This window comes from Cololabis saira, chromosome 1 (assembly GCF_033807715.1).
Source record: "Cololabis saira isolate AMF1-May2022 chromosome 1, fColSai1.1, whole genome shotgun sequence".
Taxonomy (NCBI): domain Eukaryota; kingdom Metazoa; phylum Chordata; class Actinopteri; order Beloniformes; family Belonidae; genus Cololabis; species Cololabis saira.
Window position 1 is genome coordinate 34,236,686 of NC_084587.1, and position 25,308 is coordinate 34,261,993.

At 43.7% G+C, this 25,308-nt stretch overlaps 1 protein-coding gene across 1 annotated transcript; it reads left to right on the plus strand.

The window, feature by feature from the left end:
* Window positions 1–1,466: 1,466 nt before the first annotated feature.
* LOC133422445 (uncharacterized) lies at window positions 1,467–23,307 on the plus strand. Its single transcript, XM_061712797.1, has 14 exons — window positions 1,467–1,586; window positions 1,800–2,147; window positions 3,893–3,934; window positions 4,044–4,171; window positions 4,461–4,797; window positions 15,212–15,298; window positions 15,418–15,468; window positions 16,310–16,633; window positions 16,758–17,069; window positions 17,478–17,573; window positions 18,315–18,368; window positions 22,226–22,315; window positions 22,584–22,642; window positions 22,714–23,307. Exons 1-14 carry the CDS (start codon window positions 1,508–1,510, stop codon window positions 22,969–22,971), a joined length of 2,265 nt encoding a protein of 754 aa, XP_061568781.1. The 5' UTR covers window positions 1,467–1,507; the 3' UTR covers window positions 22,972–23,307.
* Window positions 23,308–25,308: the final 2,001 nt, after the last annotated feature.

Below are 25,308 nucleotides of genomic sequence, written 5' to 3' on the forward strand. Positions count from 1 at the left end.
TAAACAAATATGAGGACTCCCGGTTCGACTCCCTGGCCCGGCGGGGGTCTTTCTGTGTGAGTTTGTATGTTCTCCCTGTGCTTGCGTGGGTTCCCTTCAGATACTCCGGCTTCCTCCCACAGTCCAAAAACATGAATAGTAGGTTAATTGATGATTATAAATTGCCAGTAGGTGTGAGTGTGAGTGTGCCTGGTTGTTATATGTGGCCCTGCGATGGACTGGCGACCTGTCCAGGGCGTCTCACCTGTGATGAGCTGGGATAGGCTCCAGCAGACCCCCATGACCCTGCAAAGGATAAAGCGGGTATAGATAATGGATGGATGATATGAGGAGAAACGGAGTCCACTCCCTTTCCTCCTTGTGAAGACTTGTCCGTTCATGCATGCTCCATGTGGTAACGATCAAACTGGAAAATCTGCGCCCTTTACCCACTGTGAACAACTGAGGTTGGATTAATAAGGCTGATAAAATGCTGACTCTTGAGCAGATGTGCAGCTCACCAGCACCATAACGCTGCAGCTGTGCTCTACGTGTGCACAAACCTGCAAACTGCCATGCTGTACATGCTTTAGCAGTGGCATGACATTCATTTACATGTGCAAACTATACATTTGTACCAGCCAAGCCAGTGAAGAAGATCCTGTTGCAGAAATGACAGACTCTGACCTGGAAAGTGATAATGAATATGTTTGTGGCTGTAAAAAAATACAATCATCCTCAAATAATATCAAATACTGCTAACAGGATATATTTCAAAGATCATGATTGTAAGTTTCAAAATAAACATCTGCTGGACAGTTGAGCACCAGGTTCAAACTTAGAGAAAGCTGTCACTGACTGGATTTTAAGTTCTCTCTCTCAAGTTTTTTTCTGTAATCAAACCTCACATAATTGAAAACCTTGGATTTGCTTCACCCCCAAAACAGGCCTCTGCTCTGAATGGTTGTGAAATCAAGCAAAAAGGCAAGTGTGCCTAACGCTTTCAGGTAATGATACACAATGATGACACAGACCGCAGGTACGAAGTCATCTCACAAAAGTAGCTGAAAGACGGTTCCAGCTCTGAGAAGGAGGTAGTTCTTCTCTGACTTCTCCTTTCCTTTTCTTTTTTTTTCTTTTAATTCTGCACTATTCCGATTACGTTTTCCAAGTTTTCCCACTGACTTACGATACTGACCCAAGGCTCATTTGACAGCTTTAAATGCCCTCGTATATGAAGGATTGCAAATACTGATCATTTAAATATGAAAATGAGAATACAGAACACAGCAAACAATATTTTTTTTGGTCTGCTGGTGACGGAAAAAAAAATGTTTAGGACAAATTTCCGTCACACTTCTTGAGTGACAAAAGTTGCATGTTTTCACTTTCATAGGTTTAACCTGATGAGTGGATAAGGTCATGCATGAAAAAAGGAAGTGGTTTGAACACATGACAATAAAAGCATGCATCATTTTTAGTTCAGATGTTGGTTCGTCATACTGCTGGTGGAGGAAAACTGTGAGTGATGGGATCAACGTGGCGATGGGATGGGATGTCATGGCGAAGACCTCTGGCTGTTGTCATTACTCTACTACTGATCCAAGGTGAGCTGTTTTGAGTATATTTCAATTACATTGTTGAGCACAAATCAAGCTCTTTCCTTGATTATTAGCTTTACACTGTGATTCATTTGTTTAATCTTCCTACAAGGACCTCAGTGTCGCAGTTAATCAATGTCTGGTAAACTGGCTACTAGTGTTTAATAGCTTGATGTAACTCCTTACATCCTCAGCTAATAGTAACTCTAACCCCGACAGCTCTGATCAGTGTCAAAACCACCGCTGTTACTGGAAAAGCGGGTGAGACGTTTCACTTCAGATGTGAATATCCAAATGACTGCGAGAACAGTACCAAGTACCTTTGCTCTGTTCGTGGCAACAATTGCACCCTTCTGATACGGGCAGACAAGCACAATGAGTGGGTGAAAGAAGGACGCTTCTCCCTGTACGACAACACCTCTACAGCCTTCTTTATTGTTGGGGTGGAAGAACTCAGGTCGGACGACTCCGGGACATACTGGTGTGGCGTTGACCGCCGTAATCTCAGTGATCATCTCAGTGTCATAGAACTGAATGTCTCCAAAGGTACAGTACATCAGTACATCAGTAAGTCAATTCACAGCACAGTATTACAACTAGCTACTTAGTTCTATCCATACTTTATTTTCAACCATATTAAACAAACCATCTTGTCTGCTTTGTAGTTGTATAACAAACAAGCTGCACATATTCCTCTTACAAGCTTTTAACTACTGTAATATGTTCAGACACCTGAAAAATTGTTCTATCAGGAACAATCTGTAATATAAAATGGTCTCAGATCGCGCATCCTATAAAAGAGAACTACTGTAGGTAGTGTAACTTTTACCTAACATCTGCTTTTTTGAAGTTTCTGTTTGAGTGAAAAACACTTTTACGTTATGACATCAGATATCACATTATATATAACTGTAATTACTATATTAACTCTTGTAGAAAAGGTCAGAGACCTTTAAATTATAAATTATTAATATATTTAAATGAATTTGATCATCCGTATTCATATACAAAAAATATTAAAATGTATTGGAATAAATAAGACGCAAGGCTCACCAAAAGAGATGTACATGCAAACATGTCGTGATTGTCACTTGGAAAGAATATGCACCATGTCCATTCTACCTTTAAATGTAATCAGACGGTAAATTGAATCAAAGCCCTGAAGCCATTTTGTACAAGGATTTTCTCAGTCAATGTTGTGAATACACGGAGAAATTGGGATTTTAGCAGCCAAGAACAGAAACTAGAAAACAGCCTGTTAGCTGCTGGTTTGCACATCATCTTTGCAGGTTTCTCTCCAATTAAGAGTCCAGGATGGTTGTGCAGCCACAGGCTGAAAAAATGTAGTACATGAATGAAATTGATTAATTCACAATTCTGTTTGTAGCATAAAACCCCAACTCGTAAAAAGATTTGGGCAATATGGTCAATACAGAAAGAGAAAATAAAGTAATTAAGTCATTTAGCATGCAGGCGGTGATCGGGTGGATGGTTTTCCCAGCATGCTCTTGTTTGCGTGCTTATTAAAGTGAGTTTAAGACAATTGTACAACTTGTAATTTGTCCCTTTTCTCAATCCAGTATTACTTACCAAGGCAGTATTGTTTTATGCAGCTAGGAGTTTCTGTATTGGTGGTGACTATTTCACACCATAAGCGAAAATTGATGTACGTTATTTGATTCACTAACAAGTGCCTTATTAACAATTAAACACGTGAGATTACATAAACCCAGAGGTGTCACTGGAATTAAGCCTCTAGTAAAGGGTGACGCAAAGTCGTTGGTCGTTATGTCAAATGGAAGTTGTAATAGATGCTTTAAATTCACAAGAACGTACAATAACACTGGATGAAAGTGACCAAAGCTTGCTGTAATGAGAAGTAATGAAACATTCAGACAACTCAGAGGCGACTGTGGAACAACATAAGCGGTCAATAAAGAAAAATGGTACTATTTAAGATAGGAAGATGTCAGCAGAGGTGTTTTGTTTTTATAATTTTTTGCTGTAACTGGTTTTTAATGTGCAGCGTCAGCTGCTCTCTTAATTACTGGAGCTGCGTTCAAGGACTTTACCAGAATCTGACTATCGAGGTGTACTTTTACCGCTGAAAACAAATACATGTATACAGGGTGGCATCAGGATGACTCCTCTTCAAACTAGTTGTAAGCTAATTATCTAAGTGCTCACAAACAGCAAGCAAAATGAATATAGAAATTATAGAGAAAATTACAGATATCTCCTTGATCTACTGTGTCAATTTTAAAAGATTTGTATAAAACTAATAGACATAAATTAATGTTTGTATTTTCCAGCCAACGTATTGCCTGCCTCTACCACGGACCACACAGTAAACAGTAAGTGACATGGGAGTGTATGTTTGCGAGGTGTCAGATGTATATTTTATATAATATTTTATATGTGTGTGTGTGTGAGTCCCTGACCAGATGTTGTTCTCTCTCACAGGGTTCACGCTGCAGCTGTTCCTGACTGCCGCCTTGTGTGTAGTAGCACTCGTGTTTGTGTGTCTGTTTACATTCTGCCTCCTGCTGGCTCTGAAACAGAAAAGCTGGAGCCCAAGTCGGAAAAATCAGGTGCGTTCAGGTGGAAAAACTCTAAGCAATGCTCACAGAACAGCTTTTATAGTGGTGATAATGACTGATCCAACACTTTCATAACATTTTCTGTAACTAGTGGGTACCAACTATGAGTTCTGTCAGTCCCCACTGTTGGTTAAAGTAATAGTGAAGAAATATGAACAACCAAGAGGGTGGACACGGTCGATGCTCTCAAATGAACATCAGCATGTCAGCTCATTGATGTCAGCAAATGATCCAATACCACGACTGCAACTCTGTCTACTGTGATTTGTGCAACCCACAGACATCATCTCAATTCGAGGCAATTGTGCCCGCCGGTGACAGGAATGAAACGGACAGGAATGAAACGGACCTCTGCTCCATCTGTACGGATCCAAACTGCCCTTATATTTCAGCTTTGCCCATGCCACCAGCTGACCCTGACGTCATCTCAAAGCACCGACAGTCCATTCTCTCTCTGGGTTTCAGTGACTATGCTGATATAGATGTACCAAGTCGCATCAGCCAGTATCAACATTTGAACATCAGCGAGCAGGAAGACCATGTCTATGCCAGTCTCCATGAAAACGGCATTCCTAAACCTGAACATACAGTAACGTCAAGATGCAACACATGTGTGTAAACTGGTATTAGACATTTGGATAAATCTCGTTTTTAGAGCTTGCACATGATATGGGTGCATAAACAAACAAGCCAGCAATTTAAACCATTATTTTTGTTTTTTTCATTGCAGACATATTTCTGTCTGCATTCAAGGCTGATACCTGACGCTTTTAATGAACGCAGTTCTACCTGGCTTTTTTAGGAGGTTGTTTTGTGCCCCCAACAATATACATTTTTAAAATGCTTTTATGAACGGTTAGGCTTGGCTTAAATACAACTTGGGACTTGTTTTAGAATTTAGTTTTTGATCATTTGTCACTATCTATTAAAAGTTGAGAAAGCAAGTGAAGTGTTGAGATGAAATAGGATTAAAAGTGCACACTCAGATTCTAATAAACTGTAATTATCCTTGAATGAAAGAATTATGTGACTTTAAATAACTTTAGAAAACAATGTTTTTCTATTTGTACAAATGTGTTTTTTTTTTTATTTTAAAGAAGATTTGAAAGGGACAAGCAAAAGACTACTTTGACAAAATCCAATGATAAATTCTGAATGATTGAGTTTTTGTTTGAATCCGTCTCACTCACGTTTTACCAAAATAAACCCTCTTGTAATATCCAAATACACTATCTATTCTTGCTTTAATGACTTGCTTCACTGACTGTGTATCTTTTGTAATTTTTGGAGAGGCAACTGTTGCCAGATGGGCAATATAACAACAAAAAGGAACCAATGCAAGTCCAGATGCATGCATAGATTTCCAAAAAGCTTGAAGCCTGAGTGGCATAAGAAGCCTAAATAAAGATGTGTAGATCATATGAGAAGCACAAAGAGTCATTCCAGTTATTGTGGAGGGTTTTCTGAAAGGTGACATTCACTTACAGTATATAGGCCTCTGTCTCACTTCCAGTATTCGTGTACCTTTGTGGTTGGGATTTGTGTCATGTGAACATTTCCTGAAGCACACATCCATATTGTCAGACTGGCTGGTTCTGTTTTTTTTCTCTTCATCTTGTTGACTTTTGAACATTCAAGGCACCTATTACAAATGGCAAACAAACATTTTAACCTGTATTTTTTTCTGCAATTCAACAGAAATCTTTAGATTTTATTTCAAGATACCATTTCCAAAAAATCACATTTATTTATTTCGTTTTTTACCAGCCCCTAACAGTGGTTGGTTTTGTAACAGCTGTAGCAATACAACACTTGAGTGCAAGAACAGATCAAGACAAAGCACAACAGTATATTTCAAAGTGGTATGTAGCCACTATTATTCAATGTGCATGTGTTACGTGCCGTAGTGTGTGTGTGTGTGTTTTCTTTTTCTGCTTGTTGCAGGAGCTGCTGGGACGGTGCCTCGCAGCTGTAACACATACTATGTAAAATTTGAAGGATATTTGCAGCAAACAGGAACCCTGTGTGCAACCCCCAACCTGGAGGACCAGGGATTGCTCCTCACCCCGTCTCTATCCTTTGACGCGTCCAGCAAGGGTGGCCCTACCAGGATACTGAACTCCAGCTGCTCCGTGGGCCACTTTCCCCAAACAAGACAAGGCTGCAATCCATCGCCCAATGCAGCTGAAATGAACCATCACTCATAGCAACAAAATACAAGGTATAGTGCCAAGAGGTTTCAGATGCGCTGGTGACATTTTTCTTCTTATATTTTTTATATTTTTATAGACCTGAATTCAGTTATTGCTAATAATTTAAACCTAGAAACATGCAGCTTTGGAGTCAGAGAAGTACTTGCAGAAGGCACAAACCATGAAAGAGAAGGACACCTTTTTAAATACAGAACTGAAGCCAGCCGGTGTTTGTGTGTGTGTGCGTGTGTGTGTGTGTGTGTGTGTGTGTGTGTGTGTGTGTGTGTGTGTACTGGGGGAAGGATGGGAGTGGGTGTATGGTCAAAGTTCATGTGTTGTTTGATACTTATCTGACTTCTCAACTGAGATGATGAGAAATAAAACAGGAACTAAGAACCTCAGAAAGCGATATGATCATGAGTTTTACTGCATCACTTTACACTGTAAGCTACCCACGCTTTATGATTAATGTCCAAGCTGTATGGTTCTGGAAAAGGACAAATGTCTTAGATCAGGCTGGTGGAGACGCTATGCAGACCAGCTGAAATTCAGAGAAAAGAGTCATGGTTCAGCCATAGCCTGATCTTTAAAAACGACAGGAAATGCTGATTTTGATACTAAATCAGAGTTCAAGAGTGTATATCAAAGTCAGTTATTGTCTTTTTTTTGTTAACTGAAGAAGTCTAAATATATTAAAGAAGCAACAAGAAAAACATAGAAGCTGGAACCTACTGTATCCCAGTGGATTTGTTGCTGATATTCTTCTCATCCGGTGATGAAGATGATCAAAAAGTCTAAACACAATCAAAAGAGGTGGTACATCAAGCAGTACAGCGGTACAGCAAGCGTGTTGGCCTGGCTGGAACTGTTTTAAAGTGGTTCACCTCATATCTCTGTGGAAGACAATTTTTCATCTCAATAGATAATGGCCGGGTTTCCCAGATCAGTTAAGTAGTTCTTAACAGCGAAAGACTTCTTTCAAACCTTCTTAAGGAGCCTGTGAAAGAAAATCGCGTTTCCCAGAGTCGCCCTTAGCTTAAGTATCTCTTTCATTAAGAAGGAAATGAAAGATGCTGCTGACCCAGTCTTTACAACCATCTTAGTCAACAAAGACTCACAGATCCAGACGCGTCAGGCAAATCAATATCACACCAAGTAATGAGATATTAAAACAATGCACCCGCACAAATTTTGATCTATTTTATACTTTAGAATTATATTGTTTAGCATTTATTGGTGACAGGGGGGGAAAAAAAAGAAAAATAAGGAATAACAAGTGTGTTCCTGTATATGCTTTATGCATTACGCACAAATAAAACGATCATCATGAATATCATTTATTTGATAATTTGGCTGCTATACAGCATGTTCTCGCTGCAAATCAACCGCGTCACCGTGCGCGAAGCAGAACTGTTTTTATGAACGCATTCGTGCGTCAGCACTTCAGTCCCCTGGACGTGCTGTCGGACCGGGCTGTCCAGACACCGACACCGATCCTCCTGCCCGAGCCCGAGCCCGAGCGCACCTACACCTGTGTGATGACAGGGAAGCAGGGATCCTTTGATGAATCGTTCATTACAGTCTTAAATATAATCAATGGTGTCGGTTTATATTAAAGAATCTTTTTGCCCAGAAGAAAAAAGAGCGAAGACAACAACCCATAACTATTTTCTTCACAGCTGCACCGCGGGGTTTTAGGATAAAAAGACGCTTCAGAGTCGGGATGCAGCAACATCAGAAGAGCAGTGGAATACGTGCGTGGCGGGGATGATCTCTGCAATCTGAAGCCCTCTATAATTGTAAAAAGAATTTCACTTATCACGGGTTCTTTTTGGAACATAGCCCCTATGAAAAACCAGGGATTGCTGTAATTCCACGTTGCGATTTGCGAAACTCGCCTTCTCTTGGCTCATGTTTTTGAACGCACACACACGCCCACCCCGTTTACTCCCGGTCTCTGCGTGTGGGGAAAAAAAGCCTCACTGTAGCCAGAAATAACGGAGTAACGCACCGTTTGGATGAAAAAGGGTCATTGAATTATATTTATCATCTTAATTTTTCATTATAACGCACATGCAGCAGGGAATTAGTGCGTTAGGCAGCAGTGCTGCGTGTAAAAATGCGCTGATAGTGATCGGTGATCGATTTGCCTGGCATCGATTGATTTGGTTTCAGAACCGGACAGCTGCTCCAAAGAGCTTCTGAAAGAGCAAAACTAAAGGACGGTGTTAAGAAGTCATCTGGGAAACACCCGTATCTTAGGGTTCTCTCTTAGTTCAAACCTTCTTTGAACCTCTCTTAAATCCTTAAGAGAGGTTGGATCTGGGAAACCCGGCCAATGTCTCCAAACACTATGAGGCTACCTATGGAGTACCACAAGGGTCAATTTTAGGACCATTACTTTTTAATTTATACATGTTACCCCTGGGCAGTGTCATCAGGAGACACGGCATCTCTTTCCACAGTTATGCTGATGACACGCAGCTCTATGTGGCCGTGTCTCCTGATGACACTGGGCCGATTGACTCTCTTTTTAACTGTATTTTAGATATTAAGGCCTGGATGTCACAGAATTTTTTACAGCTAAACCAGGACAAGACTGAAGTACTGATCGTCGGTTCAAAAGCCCAGAGAGAGAAACTGGCCTCTAAACTAAATACATATGGAGTAAACCCGAGCAAAGAGGCAAGAAATCTAGGAGTCATATTTGACTCAGATTTTAATTTCAAATCACATGTACGCTGTGTCACAAAAACAGCATTTTATCATTTAAAAAATATTTCTAAGGTGAGGCCGTTTCTCTCTCTGAGCAACACGGAGAGACTAATGCACGCCTTTATAACTAGCAGGATAGACTACTGTAATGCTCTTCTTACTGGTCTACCCAAGAATACCATCAATCAGCTGCAACTGGTTCAAAACGCTGCAGTGCGAGTTCTGACTCAGACCAGAAGGAGAGCACACATTAGGCCCATTTTAAAATCCTTACACTGGCTACCTCTTAGTTTTCGTGTTGATTTTAAAGTTCTTTTATTAGTTTATAAAGCGCTACATGGGCTTGCGCCAGAGTATACTGTATTTCAGAGATGTTTTTATTCTATGAACCAGGAAGGCCCCTCAGATCCTCTGGCTCTTCCTTTCTAGCTGTTCCACAGAGTAGAACTAAAACATTTGGTGATGCTGCTTTTAGCCACTAATATGCTCCAAAACTGTGGAACAGCCTGCCGGAGGATCTAAGAGGAGCTGGAAATGTGGACATTTTTAAACGTAGACTAAAAACTCATCTCTTTGGTCTGGCTTTTATGTAGCATCACATTTTATAGTTTTATTCTGTTTAACATTTTTTAAAGGTATCTGTTTTATTTATTTATCTATCTCTTATAATGTTTTTTATTATTTTTTCATTGTTGTGGACTGATTATTTTTTAGCCTTAATCCTTGAACTTTTATCATCTCATCTCATCATCTTCTTCTCCCGCTTTATCCGTTACCGGGTCGCGGGGGCAGCAGCCTCAGCAGGGATGCCCAGACTTCCCTCACCCCAGACACCTCCTCCAGCTCTTCCGGGGGGAGTCCGAGGCGTTCCCAGGCCAGCCGAGAGACATAGTCTCTCCAGCGTGTCCTGGGTCTTCCCCGGGGTCTCCTCCCGGTGGGACATGCCTGGAACACCTCCCTAGGGAGGCGTCCAGGAGGCATCCGGTACAGATGCCCAAGCCACCTCAGCTGACTCCTCTCAATGTGGAGGAGCAGCGGCTCGACTCCGAGCTCCTCCCGGGTGACCGAACTCCTCACCCTATCTCTAAGGGAGCGTCCAGCCACCCTGCGGAGGAAACTCATCTCGGCCGCTTGTATCCGCGATCTTGTCCTTTTGGTCACTACCCAAAGTTCATGACCATAGGTGAGGGTAGGGGCGTAGATTGACCGGTAAATCGAGAGCTTCGCCTTTCGACTCAGCTCCCTCTTTACCACGACGGTCCAGTACATCGACCGCATTACTGCGGACGCTGCACCGATCCGCCTGTCAATCTCACGCTCCATTGTTCCCTCACTCGTGAACAAGATCCCGAGATACTTGAACTCCTCCACCTGAGGCAGGACTTCTCCACCCACCCGGAGAAGGCATGCCACCCTTTTCCGGTCGAGAGCCATGGCCTCGGTCTTGGAGGTGCTGATTCTCATCCCTGCCGCGTCGCACTCGGCCGCAAACCGCCCCAGCACATGCTGGAGGTCCCGGTCTGATGAAGCCAACAGGACAACATCATCTGCAAAAAGCAGAGATGAAATCCTGAGGTTCCCAAACCGGATCCCCTCCGGCCCCTGGCTGCGCCTAGAAATCCTGTCCATAAAAATTATGAACAGGACCGGTGACAAAGGGCAGCCCTGCCGGAGTCCAACATGCACCGGGAACAAGTCTGACTTACTGCCGGCAATGCGAACCAGACTCCTGCTTCGATCATACAGAGACCGGACAGCCCTTAGTAGAGGGCCCCGGACTCCATACTCACTCAGCACCCCCCACAGAATGGCACGAGGGACACGGTCAAATGCCTTCTCCAGATCCACAAAACACATGTAGACTGGTTGGGCAAATTCCCATGAACCCTCGAGCACCCTGCGGAGGGTATAGAGCTGGTCCAGTGTTCCACGACCGGGACGAAAACCGCATTGTTCCTCCTGAATCCGAGGTTCGACTATCGGCCGTAATCTCCTCTCCAGTACCCTGGCGTAGACTTTCCCCGGGAGGCTGAGAAGTGTGATCCCCCTGTAGTTGGAACACACTCTCCGGTCCCCCTTTTTAAACAGAGGGACCACCACCCCGGTTTGCCACCCCAGCGGTACTGTCCCCTTCCTCCATGCAATGTCGCAGAGGCGTGTCAGCCAAGACAGCCCTACGACATCCAGAGACTTGAGGTACTCAGGGCGAATCTCATCCACCCCCGGTGCCCGGCCACCGAGGAGCTTACGAACCACCTCGGTGACCTCGGCTTGGGTGATGGATGAGCACGCCTCCGAGCCCCAACCCTCTGCTTCCTCAGTGGAAGGCATGTCAGTCGGGTTAAGGAGATCCTCAAAGTATTCCTTCCACCGTCCGACAATATCCCCAGTCGAGGTCAACAGCTCCCCACCAGCACCATAAATGGTGCCGGCAGAGTACTGCTTCCCCCTTCTGAGGCGCCGAACGGTCCTCCAGAATTTCCTCGAGGCCGACCGAAAGTCCTCCTCCATGGCCTCCCCGAACTCCTCCCAGACCCGAGTTTTTGCCTCCAAGACTCGGCCCGCTTGGCCTGCCGGTACCTATCTACTGCGTCAGGAGTCCCACCGGCCAACATAGCCCGGTAGGACTCCTTCTTCAGTCTGACGGCATCCTGTACTTCCGGTGTCCACCACCGGGTTCTAGGATTGCCGCCACGACAGGCACCGGAGACCTTGCGTCCGCAGCTTCGAGCCGCCGCGTTGACAATGGAGGCAGAGAACATGGTCCACTCGGACTCGATGTCCCCCGCCTCCCCCGGGATCCGAGAGAAGCTCTCCCGGAGGTGGGAGTTGAAGATGTCCCTGACAGAGGGCTCAGCCAGACGTTCCCAACAGACCCTCACAATCCGTTTGGGTCTGCCCGGTCTGTCCAACCTCCTCCTCCGCCAGCGCATCCAACTCACCACCAGGTGGTGATCAGTTGACAGCTCAGCCCCTCTCTTCACCCGAGTGTCCAAGACATGCGGCCGAAGGTCAGATGAAACGACAACAAAGTCGATCATTGACCTCCGGCCTAGGGTGTCCTGGTGCCACGTGCACTGATGGACACCCTTATGCCTGAACATGGTGTTCGTGATGGACAAACTGTGACTCGCACAGAAGTCCAACAACAAAACACCACTCGGGTTCAGATCGGGGAGGCCGTTCCTCCCAATCACGCCTCTCCAGGTAACACTGTCATTGCCCACGTGAGCGTTGAAGTCCCCCAGTAGAACAATGGAGTCCCCAGTTGGAGCACTATCAAGTACTCCTCCCAGGGACTCCAAGAAGGCCGGGTACTCCCCACTGCTGTTCGGCCCGTAGGCACAAACAACAGTGAGAGACCTATCCCCGACCCGAAGGCGCAGGGAAGCGACCCTCTCGTTCACCGGGGTGAACTCCAACACATGGCGGCTGAGCTGGGGGGCTATAACCAAGCCCACACCAGCCCGCCGCCTCTCACCCTGGGCAACTCCAGAGTAGTGGAGGGTCCAGCCCCCTTCAAGGAGCTGGGTTCCAGAGCCCAAGCTATGTGTGGAGGTGAGCCCGACTATCTCTAGCCGGTATCTCTCAACCTCACGCACAAGCTCCGGCTCCTTCCCCCCCAGCGAGGTGACATTCCATGTCCCCACTGTGAGGGTTGATGTCCAGGGATTGGGTCGTCGAGGCACCCCGCCACGACTGCTACCCAGCCCACAATGCACCGGCCTGCCATGATCCTTCCTGCGGGTGGTGGGCCTACTGGAAGGCGGACCCGCGTCGCCGTTTCGGGCTGAGCCCGGCCGGGTCCCACGGGCAAAGACCCGGCCACCAGGTGCTCGCCTACGAGCCCCAACCCCAGGCCTGGCTCCAGGGCGGGGCCCCGGTGACGCCGATCCGGGCGACGTAGCGGTCCTTTGATGTCTCCTCTTCATGATAGGTTTTGTGAACCGCTCTTAGTCTGGCCCGTCACCCAGGACCTTTTTGCCATGGGAGTCCCTACCAGGGGCGAAAGTGCCCCCGACAACATAGCTCCTAGGATCACTCGGGCACACACACCCCTCCACCACAGTAAGGTGGCGGTTCAAGGAGGGGTGAACTTTTATCTTTTTATAAATTTTATATATTCTATATTGTATGTCAGGGTGCATTGGTCTCCCAGTTTTTATTTTTTGGTCTCCCAGTTTTTATTTTTTGGTCTCCCAGTTTTTATTTATTTGTTTATTATGCTTATATTTCAATCAAAATGTCAAAGCACCTTGTATTTCATGTACCTGAATAAAAGGTGCTATATAAATAAAATTTGATTGATTGATTGATTGATACATGAGAAAATTAGAGCGAGTTTATAGGTGAAAGAGTAAGAGATGTTATTTCAAATGACTGTTGTCAAGAGGTGATTTAAGTCAGTTTACAAGCATAATCCATGGAAGACTGCGTCTTTGAGGAGGGTTTTTATTTATTTATTTATTTATTTATTTATTTTATTTTATTGCTCCTCTGATTTGCATGCTCCACCTTCTGCATGTAATTAATCAAGTCAAAAAATCAGGAGCAATTTCAAAGTATGAATGCATCACTTGTAAACTCTGATATCTCAGAGGGCACTATATCATCAACATCTGCTATGTCAAAGTCATTTTTGTTAGCACATAATGTCCCAATACGTTAAAGAAACACATGAGAAAAACTACAACTGGGTTGAAATGGAGCATATTTTGGCAATCAAGGGACCCAAAGCAGTGTGCATCCAGCCACATAACGAAAATAGATAAATATACTCAATTCAGAACAATTTCGAAATGGGTCAATGTCTTCAATTGATGGTAATAGCGCCATCTAGTGACACGTGTCTGGAACTGGCAAGGCTTTATTAGTGTGTCAAAACGAAGGTTGGGAGGTGTTTAGCGTGGGTGCAAGCAATGCATAAAACAATGTTCGAAAGCATCACAAAAAAGAAATCAAAAACGACCACCATTTCGGAGGAACCCAAACTGAAATCGAACACATCGCTTCAAACTCTAAAATACCATTAATTGTCAAATAAATAACATTAAAACATGTTTACAGGTGGCAATATTTGCTGTGCAAAGTTCATACAAAAACGTCTCAGTGGGCACGAGCAGTCATATTTACAATCTCAATGCCAAAGGCTGTGAACACTAATAAAAGGGCACCTGAAGTCACATATGGGTAAAAACATAAACAAACAAGCATGACTCATCCAGTTTTTATTTTCAGTGTTAGGATAACAGTGTACATTTGTATGCTAAACACAGACATGAGCTATGAGCAGCATATTTTTTGATGATTGCACTTCTCTAAAAAGTTGCAAAAGTAAAGCTGTTTCATGCTATTCTCCTCATATCAGTTATCTGCTCACATTCATAGCTTAACAGACAAATGTCACATGCACAGTCTGTTACTGCTGTTATTATTTGCTGCAGTTTGATTTTTATACAGAACATGTAGATTTTAAAAAAGGCATCTTTTTATGTTCCTGATGAAGATGAAATTGATACCATTCGTAGGTTAATGTGAAATGAATTTAATGATAAAGAGGTTTATCTTATGGTCCCTGCGTTTTGTTTTACTTCCTGTTTTGTCTGTCCTGCACATGTGGCATCAAATCATCAGAGGATGAAATTAAAAATAATGTTAAAGTTCTGAGGTTTGTTGTTTTACTTTCAATGAAAGGGCAGAAAACAGAATACAGAAATATGTCTTCAAAACAAGTATGCAGTTGCAAGTTTTGAATATTCTGTTATTGCCTCTGGATATATTATTGTTTAATCATGGGGTGACGATTCAATACCTGCCAGCTGGATATGAGTAACTGTTGTTACAATTATTATGATCCACAGGTAAGGTGGACACTGTGGGCATTGTTGAGTAAAGTGCAGCTGTTATTTATTGGAAGCCGGGGATTCAGCAGGTGGATCATTGCTCTTAATATTACTCAGCACTCATCTTTCTGTCATTTCTTTCACTGTTTGATTTCACATCCTCTTTCCAAAATCATGTAAATTTTTCTAGCAATGTTCAAGAAAAGAGAAGTTCACATTCTCTTGTCTGTTTGAAAGAAACGAGTGCAGACTGTTTGAAGATAAATTTGATCGAATGTAAGCTTGGATTAAAACCATAGAGAGCTGTGAAATGATACTGACCAAAGTGATGAGGGTATCATCTAAAGTCCTCATATTCTTAATGGCAGGTAATACCTTTCTTCTCTTAGGACTTGATTTTTTTTCCTTTGCTGCAACTGAAACCTACTCAAACTTTGTAGTGGTGAAAAAATGTATTTTTCTTTTCTTTTCTAATTTTTCATGACAGTTGCTGCCAGTTTATCTACAGGAAATGGGAGCCGAAATCTCAACAATAACTGTAAGTAATATTGGGGTGGAAGATATACACGTAACTGCCTTTACCAAAGAATTTCAGTTTTCTCCTGATTTTTTTCCTGCTTTATATTTTTATGACAAACTCAGAGAACATTGTTGCGCTTTGAACTGCCATACAAAATGTCTGAGCGTAACAGTTGTTAATTATGCTCTTAAAAGTGATAAATAATTATTTACATTGCTGATCAGATGAATGCAGGAATAATCACAGTTGTGGGTGATCAATACAGCTGGATTTGCCAAGAACCAATTTCAAAACTAGATAATATAATATTAGTGCATAATACTGCTTTAACAACCTGTAATGCACAATATGTAGTATGCAAAGAACTGTACAATCTGTACTATAAGAAGAAGTATCTGGGTGGTTTGCTTCTTCCGGGAAAATTTCTAGCATCCAATGAGTCTACCTTGCTGCATCCCATAGTGCAATGTGCTACAACCAAGGATGTAAATTGGAGTGGTCATGTGACTTCTGCTTGTACCACAGTCAACTGGTTTCCATACTTAGTAATATAAACGGCTGGTAGACCAGTATGCAGTACAAGCACATTGCAGGTGTCTTACATAGTTTGCAGTTTTGCAAATGGAGGATGAGCGGTAGGAGGAAGTGAAACAGGTGGAGGAGGAAAAAGATGTAGATGACATCTGAGAATGAAGAGAAAACTCCGGCTGTATAACCAAAGATATCGTAATAAAGTGACATAGCTTAGCTGACTGCAACAAATACACGTATCTTCATTATATCATTGTAACTAATAAAGGTCCTTAATCGAAATAATAAAAAGAGGACCATCCTTTCCTCCTCTTCTATTCTCCCACAGGCAGCAGCAGGCCATTGAACCAGACTGCATACGTCAAAAGCTCTGTTACCATCAACTGCACATATCCAAAAGAAGAAGAGAGCATGGTCAAACTCTTTTGCAGAAGAGATGAAAATTTTAATTGCGACAATATAATATCAGCTTACAACTCAGACATTGCAAAAAAGGCCAGGGTGTCTCTGAAAGTTGATAAACACGGTGGAGTCTACACAGTAGTCATTTCCCCACTGACTCAAGAGGATGCTGGAATATACTGGTGTGCCTTGAAAACACCCAACAGTGGTTCAGTCACATGTTTAAATGAGCTGCACCTCCATGTTTTGCGTGAGTCAATTATTGAATCAATTCACATAATTCTCATTCATCAGTGATAAATGAAACACAAGGTTATGGACAGCGAAATTAAATGAAAAAAAGTTGTATTCATTTGAATTTTGCCTTTTTTCAGGCTGGGATGAGATGGAACCGATAGCACTGTCACATGCTCCAATGGAAACAGCAAATATCAGGTGTCCCTATCCTAAACACCTCCAGGATAGTGAAAAATTCCTGTGCAAAGGAGAAAATCCTTCAAACTGTGATGTGTTAATACGGACAAAAACAGATATAAAATTTTTAGAGGAAGGCAGATTTCGTCTCAGAGAAAACAAAAGGCTAAATTATTTCGATGTGGACATCACAGACCTGGAACAAGCTGACTTTGGGACGTACTGGTGCATCTCTGGAGAAAGTAATTACACCAGAATACAACTGTCTGTAGGTGCGTACGCAGACACACAAGGATGCAAACAATAAGCAGTAGGTGCTGTTGGTCAAATGTTGTTTGAGTGATTTAATTTAAAAGTTTGTGCAGATTTTGAATTTTACTCATCACTCTTTTTGTTGGTTTTTATTTTTGAGCAGAAAGGCTTTGTTTTTATTTTTGTGTCACAGAAAGCTCCTTTATGAGTTCAAAAAGTTAAGAAAATGTTAATTCCAGTACTTGTTTACTTCAAGAAATATGGGTTTGATTGCGGGGCTTGTAAATGTTAGCTTTTTATACTAATTTTGAATGAAAATAATGTGACAAATGCTTAAAAAAAAAGCGACTGGGCACAGAAGACTGAAATAAAACAGTGTGAAAAGTCACTTTAGGTTTCTGAAGTTTTGACTCTTTACCCTTCTGCAGCTGAAAGGAACATCAAAACAAAAAAACTCCGCCCTCCAGCTACGCCTGAAAAACCAACAGAAGGAGAAAAAGATAATGACAAGAAAGGCACGACTGGTGAGAAACAGAGGCTCTTCATCTCCTCTTTAATGTACAAAAGCCTAAACTGCTCAAAAACAACATTTCTCTTTACACATAAGTCTTGAAAACAGCAAAACTTTACTGCATTCTACATTCAAGCTTTGTAATACTATGTGAACAGCAGAACAACATAGTTTGATCATAAGGCGGTAATACAGTGTAATTATCAAAGTTACTGTATGACGAGGTAATGACAGTTGATGAAAATGCATGTTATGAGACCAAAAGCTACGAAACTGGTAAATAAAAGGGTCAAAGTTCCTATAAGGGTCTCATGAGTGAAACTGAGTAATTAAAAATGCTGATAAATGAATTGTTCTTTGTCTTTTGGACACATAAAAGGATGTGAGAGACTAGGTTTGGTGTTAACATCCTAATTTCAATACCATTAACTAATATTGATAATTCTAGTATAACAATTCAAAAGCAATGTTTTCTCTTTCAGCCTGTGTTGCTGTGACCTCCCCTCACATCTGCATCAGGATGATGGGCATGTGCAGTAGTGTTGTCAGGGTCTTAAATAATTTATATATAATTTCCTTGTTTTACTAGCCATTTGCAAAGATCTTTAAAACATAGCCTGAACAAATACTGTACAATATAATATTGTGTGAAGAAATGCAAATGAAAAGGATGACATGTAAAAAATGATGGGTGAATTAGAGAAGTAATATCACTTCATCATCTTTGTGCACTTACGTTTTTACTCTCATGTAGATGAAAGCCCGACACAAAACCAGGAAACAACAACGCACATTAAAGGATATCCAGGTAAATAAAATGATTTCACCACTTTAAAAAAAAAATGCAAATTAATAAATTATGTTAATTTTCTCTAAAGCCTTTGTCAGACATGCATGTTTCCCAGTAAAGTGGTGACACCTGAATGTGTGGGTGTCATTATGTGAAAGTGCTCCATGCGCTACTTTGTAACATTTTGGAAATCTGACAATGTTGGTTCCAGATCCACATCCCATTTCTGTCACTGCACCAACTGTAAAATGCCCCCCTGCTTGTCCCAAACTGTTGGGAGAGTAACTTTTATGAGGTATTAATAAAACCTCGGCTTTTATTTTTATTATATATATATATATATATATATATATATATATATATATATATATATATATATATATATATATATATATATATATATATATATATAGGCCCTCCACCCGCAGGAAGGACCATGGCAGGCCGGTGCATTGTGGGCTGGGTAGCAGTCGTGGCGGGGTGCCTCGACGACCCAATCCCTGGACATCAACCCTCACAGTGGGGACATGGAATGTCACCTCGCTGGGGGGGAAGGAGCTGGAGCTTGTGCGTGAGGTTGAGAGATACCGGCTAGAGATAGTCGGGCTCACCTCCACACATAGCTTGGGCTCTGGAACCCAGCTCCTTGAAGGGGGCTGGACCCTCCACTACTCTGGAGTTGCCCAGGGTGAGAGGCGGCGGGCTGGTGTGGGCTTGGTTATAGCCCCCCAGCTCAGCCGCCATGTGTTGGAGTTCACCCCGGTGAACGAGAGGGTCGCTTCCCTGCGCCTTCGGGTCGGGGATAGGTCTCTCACTGTTGTTTGTGCCTACGGGCCGAACAGCAGTGGGGAGTACCCGGCCTTCTTGGAGTCCCTGGGAGGAGTACTTGATAGTGCTCCAACTGGGGACTCCATTGTTCTACTGGGGGACTTCAACGCTCACGTGGGCAATGACAGTGATACCTGGAGAGGCGTGATTGGGAGGAACGGCCTCCCCGATCTGAACCCGAGTGGTGTTTTGTTGTTGGACTTCTGTGCGAGTCACAGTTTGTCCATCACGAACACCATGTTCAAGCATAAGGGTGTCCATCAGTGCACGTGGCACCAGGACACCCTAGGCCGGAGGTCAATGATCGACTTTGTTGTCGTTTCATCTGACCTTCGGCCGCATGTCTTGGACACTCGGGTGAAGAGAGGGGCTGAGCTGTCAACTGATCACCACCTGGTGGTGAGTTGGATGCGCTGGCGGAGGAGGAGGTTGGACAGACCGGGCAGACCCAAACGGATTGTGAGGGTCTGTTGGGAACGTCTGGCTGAACCCTCTGTCAGGGACATCTTCAACTCCCACCTCCGGGAGAGCTTCTCTCGGATCCCGGGGGAGGCGGGGGACATCGAGTCCGAGTGGACCATGTTCTCTGCCTCCATTGTCAACGCGGCGGCTTGAAGCTGTGGACGCAAGGTCTCCGGTGCCTGTCGTGGCGGCAATCCTAGAACCCGGTGGTGGACACCGGAAGTACAGGATGCCGTCAGACTGAAGAAGGAGTCCTACCGGGCTATGTTGGCCGGTGGGACTCCTGACGCAGTAGATAGGTACCGGCAGGCCAAGCGGGCCGCGGCTCGGGCAGTCTTGGAGGCAAAAACTCGGGTCTGGGAGGAGTTTGGGGAGGCCATGGAGGAGGACTTTCGGTCGGCCTCGAGGAAATTCTGGAGGACCGTTCGGCGCCTCAGAAGGGGGAAGCAGTACTCTGCCGGCACCATTTATGGTGCTGGTGGGGAGCTGTTGACCTCGACTGGGGACTTTGTCGGACGGTGGAAGGAATACTTTGAGGATCTCCTTAACCCGACTGACATGCCTTCCACTGAGGAAGCAGAGGGTTGGGGCTCGGAGGCGTGCTCATCCATCACCCAAGCCGAGGTCACAGAGGTGGTTCGTAAGCTCCTCAGTGGCACCGGGGGTGGATGAGATTCGCCCTGAGTACCTCAAGTCTCTGGATGTCGTAGGGCTGTCTTGGCTGACACGCCTCTGCGACATTGCATGGAGGAAGGGGACAGTACCGCTGGGGTGGCAAACCGGGGTGGTGGTCCCTCTGTTTAAAAAGGGGGACCGGAGAGTGTGTTCCAAATACAGGGGGATCACACTTCTCAGCCTCCCGGTGAAAGTCTACGCCAGGGTACTGGAGAGGAGATTACGGCTGATAGTCGAACCTCGGATTCAGGAGGAACAATGCGGTTTTCGTCCCGGGCGTGGAACACTGGACCAGCTCTATACCCTCCGCAGGGTGCTCGAGGGTTCATGGGAATTTGCCCAACCAGTCTACATGTGTTTTGTGGATCTGGAGAAGGCATTTGACCGTGTCCCTCGTGCCATTCTGTGGGGGGTGCTGAGTGAGTATGGAGTCCGGGGCCCTCTACTAAGGGCTGTCCGGTCTCTGTATGATCGAAGCAGGAGTCTGGTTCGCATTGCCGGCAGTAAGTCAGACTTGTTCCCGGTGCATGTTGGACTCCGGCAGGGCTGCCCTTTGTCACCGGTCCTGTTCATAATTTTTATGGACAGGATTTCTAGACGCAGCCAGGGGCCGGAGGGGATCCGGTTTGGGAACCACAGGATTTCATCTCTGCTTTTTGCAGATGATGTTGTCCTGTTGGCTTCATCAGACCGGGACCTCCAGCATGTGCTGGGGCGGTTTGCGGCCGAGTGCGACGCGGCAGGGATGAGAATCAGCACCTCCAAGACCGAGGCCATGGTTCTCGACCGGAAAAGGGTGGCATGCCTTCTCCGGGTGGGTGGAGAAGTCCTGCCTCAGGTGGAGGAGTTCAAGTATCTCGGGATCTTGTTCACGAGTGAGGGAACAATGGAGCGTGAGATTGACAGGCGGATCGGTGCAGCGTCCGCAGTAATGCGGTCGATGTACCGGACCGTCGTGGTGAAGAAGGAGCTGAGTCGAAAGGCGAAGCTCTCGATTTACCGGTCAATCTACGCCCCTACCCTCACCTATGGTCATGAACTTTGGGTAGTGACCGAAAGGACAAGATCGCGGATACAAGCGGCCGAGATGAGTTGTGTATTATGTCTCTGGGCTGGCCTGGGAACGCCTCGGACTCCCCCCGGAAGAGCTGGAGGAAGTGTCTGGGGTGAGGGAAGTCTGGGCATCCCTGCTGAGGCTGCTGCCCCCGCGACCCGGTAACGGATAAAGCGGGAGAAGATGAGTGATGAGTGATGAGATATATATATATATATATATATATATATATATATATATATATATATATATATATATATATATATATATATATATATATATATATATATATATATATGATCACTTTCAACACAGCACAAGCCTGCATAAGTAATGGCGAAGCAACCAGCACAGAGCATAGTATCAACAGAAATTTGACAGCTCATGTTACTGAATAAATAAACATCACTGCGATCTGAAGCTCTTGTACTCTGCGGTTTTAGCTGCAATATCTTTTCTTTGCATCTGAACCAAAAGAAGAAGATAAAACTGTGTTTGAGAGTTTTTTTTTTAAATCTCCAGCAGCACGTTCTGCACCTTCTCAGTTTTCATTTGACTTGGCTAAATATGAGTTCTTAAAAAAAAGTGTCATGTTGTTATAAGAGAACTGCAACTTTAGAGGAGCTAGTAGTCGTGCAACTAAACAAGTTTTACTTATCTGGACCTTCCATGAAAATCAACTGCTGCAATCACAAAACCAGCTGTTCAGTGATTTCAATGTTCTTGCTTTAACGTGCTGATGAAGCCATCCGTGTTCTGTGTACCAAGTATGAAAAGGGCTTAAATACCACGCGGACACTGAACAATCTGACTGTATTTTACTGTGCCTGTTTCTGTCATCATCTCTTTCTTGCAGTCATAATCGGTGGCATTGTCATGAGTATGACATTGCTTTTGCTGATCTTGATTGTTGTAATGTACCGTCTGAAACGTCTCATGACACAAGGTAAGAGATGGGATGTACATTAGTTATAACTCACATACCTGAGATACAGATTCATTTTTTTATGCTGCAGTTCTCTTATTTTTGTTGGATGGGTAACTTATGAAATATAGGAGTCATTTAATATATAAAATGAACTGGATTATTTTAAGGTTGGATGACATAAATAATATTTTCAAATGAAGTTTAACTTGTTATCTCACAGGATAAACAGATACTCATGCAATCAAACAGTTATGTAACAGATCTTTCCAAATTCTTTGTGTTACAGCACATTGTGCTACAGGAGGATCATCAGCACAGACCTCCAATGTTCTACATAACACTGAAGTATGAATTTGTGTGTGTGTTTAGCTAGCATAGGAGATGCATCGGTCACACCACTTACCTTCTTTCTCCAGGGAAATAACGAGGAACACGAATACGAAGAGCTGGCGTTGCAGAACCAGCAACAAAGCACAGCGGTGACTATGGTTTATGCTACAGTCAGTCATCCCTCAGACATGCCCCACTATGCCACCATCAATTTCGGAAAGGACAAAAATAAATTTTCTGAAGAAAGTGGCTCCCCTTCCTGTGACAGCAGTGCCCATCCAGTGACCCGGCCTTCTGCAGAGACTACGATCTACTGTACAGTCAAAAATCCTGGGGAGCAGTAACATTGTTATTCTTATGTGCTTCGTAGCAGCCAGATATTCAGAATTTTCACTGTACTGTTTCACTGCATACATTTACATTAGATCAGATGAGATTAGAAAATGTTGATTGGCTTTAAATGTATGACATTGTTCGGTCAGACGACAGAGTAAATAATGAACTTGGACGGATTGTGCTTGGACGGTGTATAATTTTCAAGATGAAAATGCAAGCAATGTTAATGAATAACTTCCTATAAGCAAGATGCAGGCCGGCAAGATACATTTTAATTACAAAAACGGTGTGGTGAGCACATAACTGACAGAATTAATGAACCTTGTCCTGGCTATGAATGTTGTATCTGGACCAATTCTGCTTTTCTCTCTCTCTCTCTCTCTCTCTCTCTCTCTCTCTCTCTCTCTCTCTCTCTCTCTCTCTCTCTCTCTCTCTCTGTGTGTGCGTGTGTGTGTGCAGGTTGGCTGCTGTGTTGCTGCTGGGGCATTCCTATGCACGCCTGACTCTCATCATATAATCAGCCTGCAGCTTCTTCTGCTCTCATGGTCTCCCACTAGGGGAGTGTTTTACCTGCTACTGTTTATGTTATGTTTATGTAATAATTGCTCGGGGGTCATGTTCAGGGTCTCTGGAAAGCGCCTAGAGACAACTTCTGTTGTAATAGACGCTATTTAGATAAAATTGAATTGAATTGAATGACCTACACCTGGCCATCAAATTCATGTTTAACCTCAAGCCATAATTGATCAAATAATATGTTTGGCGTGACTGGTTTTGCTGTTCCCATGACTTCCTGTATGTTGAGGAATTTCAAGCTCTCTGCCGTCAACCTTCAGACTAAAGAAAGCAGCAGCTGATTCCTCTCTGAATCAACGACCCGAGGAAACAACAGAATGTCTGATCATCCGTCGGTCACTCATTATTCTAGAAAAATAAATTATTCAACTTCACACCGTTGTCCTTTACTCTGTGTTTTGGGTTCAAACAAAAACCTAAACACAAACATGATTTCTGGTGTAAATGATGTGGGACAGAGCGATAAATAGAGATACCTGTTTAGCCCACAGCTGCATTCGTTCAGTGTCCTACATTACTCTCCTAAATGAGTTCACATAGATTTATGCAATATCTGAGAGATGTAATGGTGTGGTAATAGACTGTGACAAAAACGCCATCCAAGAATGTTTCTTATGGACCCAATGATGCATTAAAAGGCTAATAAACCATTATGACTCCAGTGTCTCACTTGAATCATCGATGTTTGCTCTCTATCAACCCGTTATGTTCTTACTTTTCCACTGTAATGAAAAAGGACACCTTTCGGCAACCTGCCTAACGGTGGAGGAACTGGAAGACAAAGCTGCAGTAAAACCCATCCCATCAAGAGACTACGATCTACTGTACAGTAGTTCTTCAAGGCGAAAAAGCTCTTAGCCATAAAACTTGTGCTGGAAGAGTGGAGATATGACCTGAAGGGATCTGAAGTCCAGCTCATAGTCAGGACCAACCTGAAAATTAGTACCTTTGTTCATCTAAACCAGGAGAAGGCAACCCTGGCCCTAGGGAGCCGCAATCCTGCATGTTTTAGATGTTTCTCTGCCTTATCACACCCTGATAGAAAGGACTGCGTCATTAACAGACTTGTGCAGACCTGGATAAGAAGATGATGATGACTGTTAATTAGAATCAGGTGTGGTGATGCAAGGAGACATCTAAAACATGCAGGACTGCGGCCCTCTAAGACCAGGGTTGCCTACTCCTGATCTAAACTAAATGACTCATACCAAGGAAGATGGGCTCTGTTTTTTGTGTAGTTCAGAATTACCGTGTACAACTGTCCTAGTTCCTGTAACATAAAACCTGACTCTTCCTCGGAGAAACATCACTTTTGCGGTGACACCATACACTCTCCTTCCAACGCAGATGGAACCCTTGCCCTGGACTTTTTATCTGGCCCACTAAGGGTAACATGGTAATTTCTATGATTGTGGACTGCTTTTACAAAGCCACTCCTCTTTAGCCTTGCCCAGGCTCCCCACGGCCTCTGAAACGGCATAAGTCCAGCTTGCTCATCTGTTTTGCCTTCATAGCATTCCATCTGATGTACTTTCTGATGGTGGGCCCAAGTTCATTTCCTGGGTCTGGAAAGACGTCTGTAAGGCCTGCAGCTGTAGTCAGTATGTTCTGAAGTTACAACCTCCAACCGATGGACAGACTGAGAGAATGGACCAGGACCTGGGGAAAACTCCACCAAATAACTTCTTTATCTCTTCTCCCATTGGCAGTTCCCCTAAAGCCTGTCCTGCATGTCTTAGATATTTACTTGCATCAACACAACTGATTCT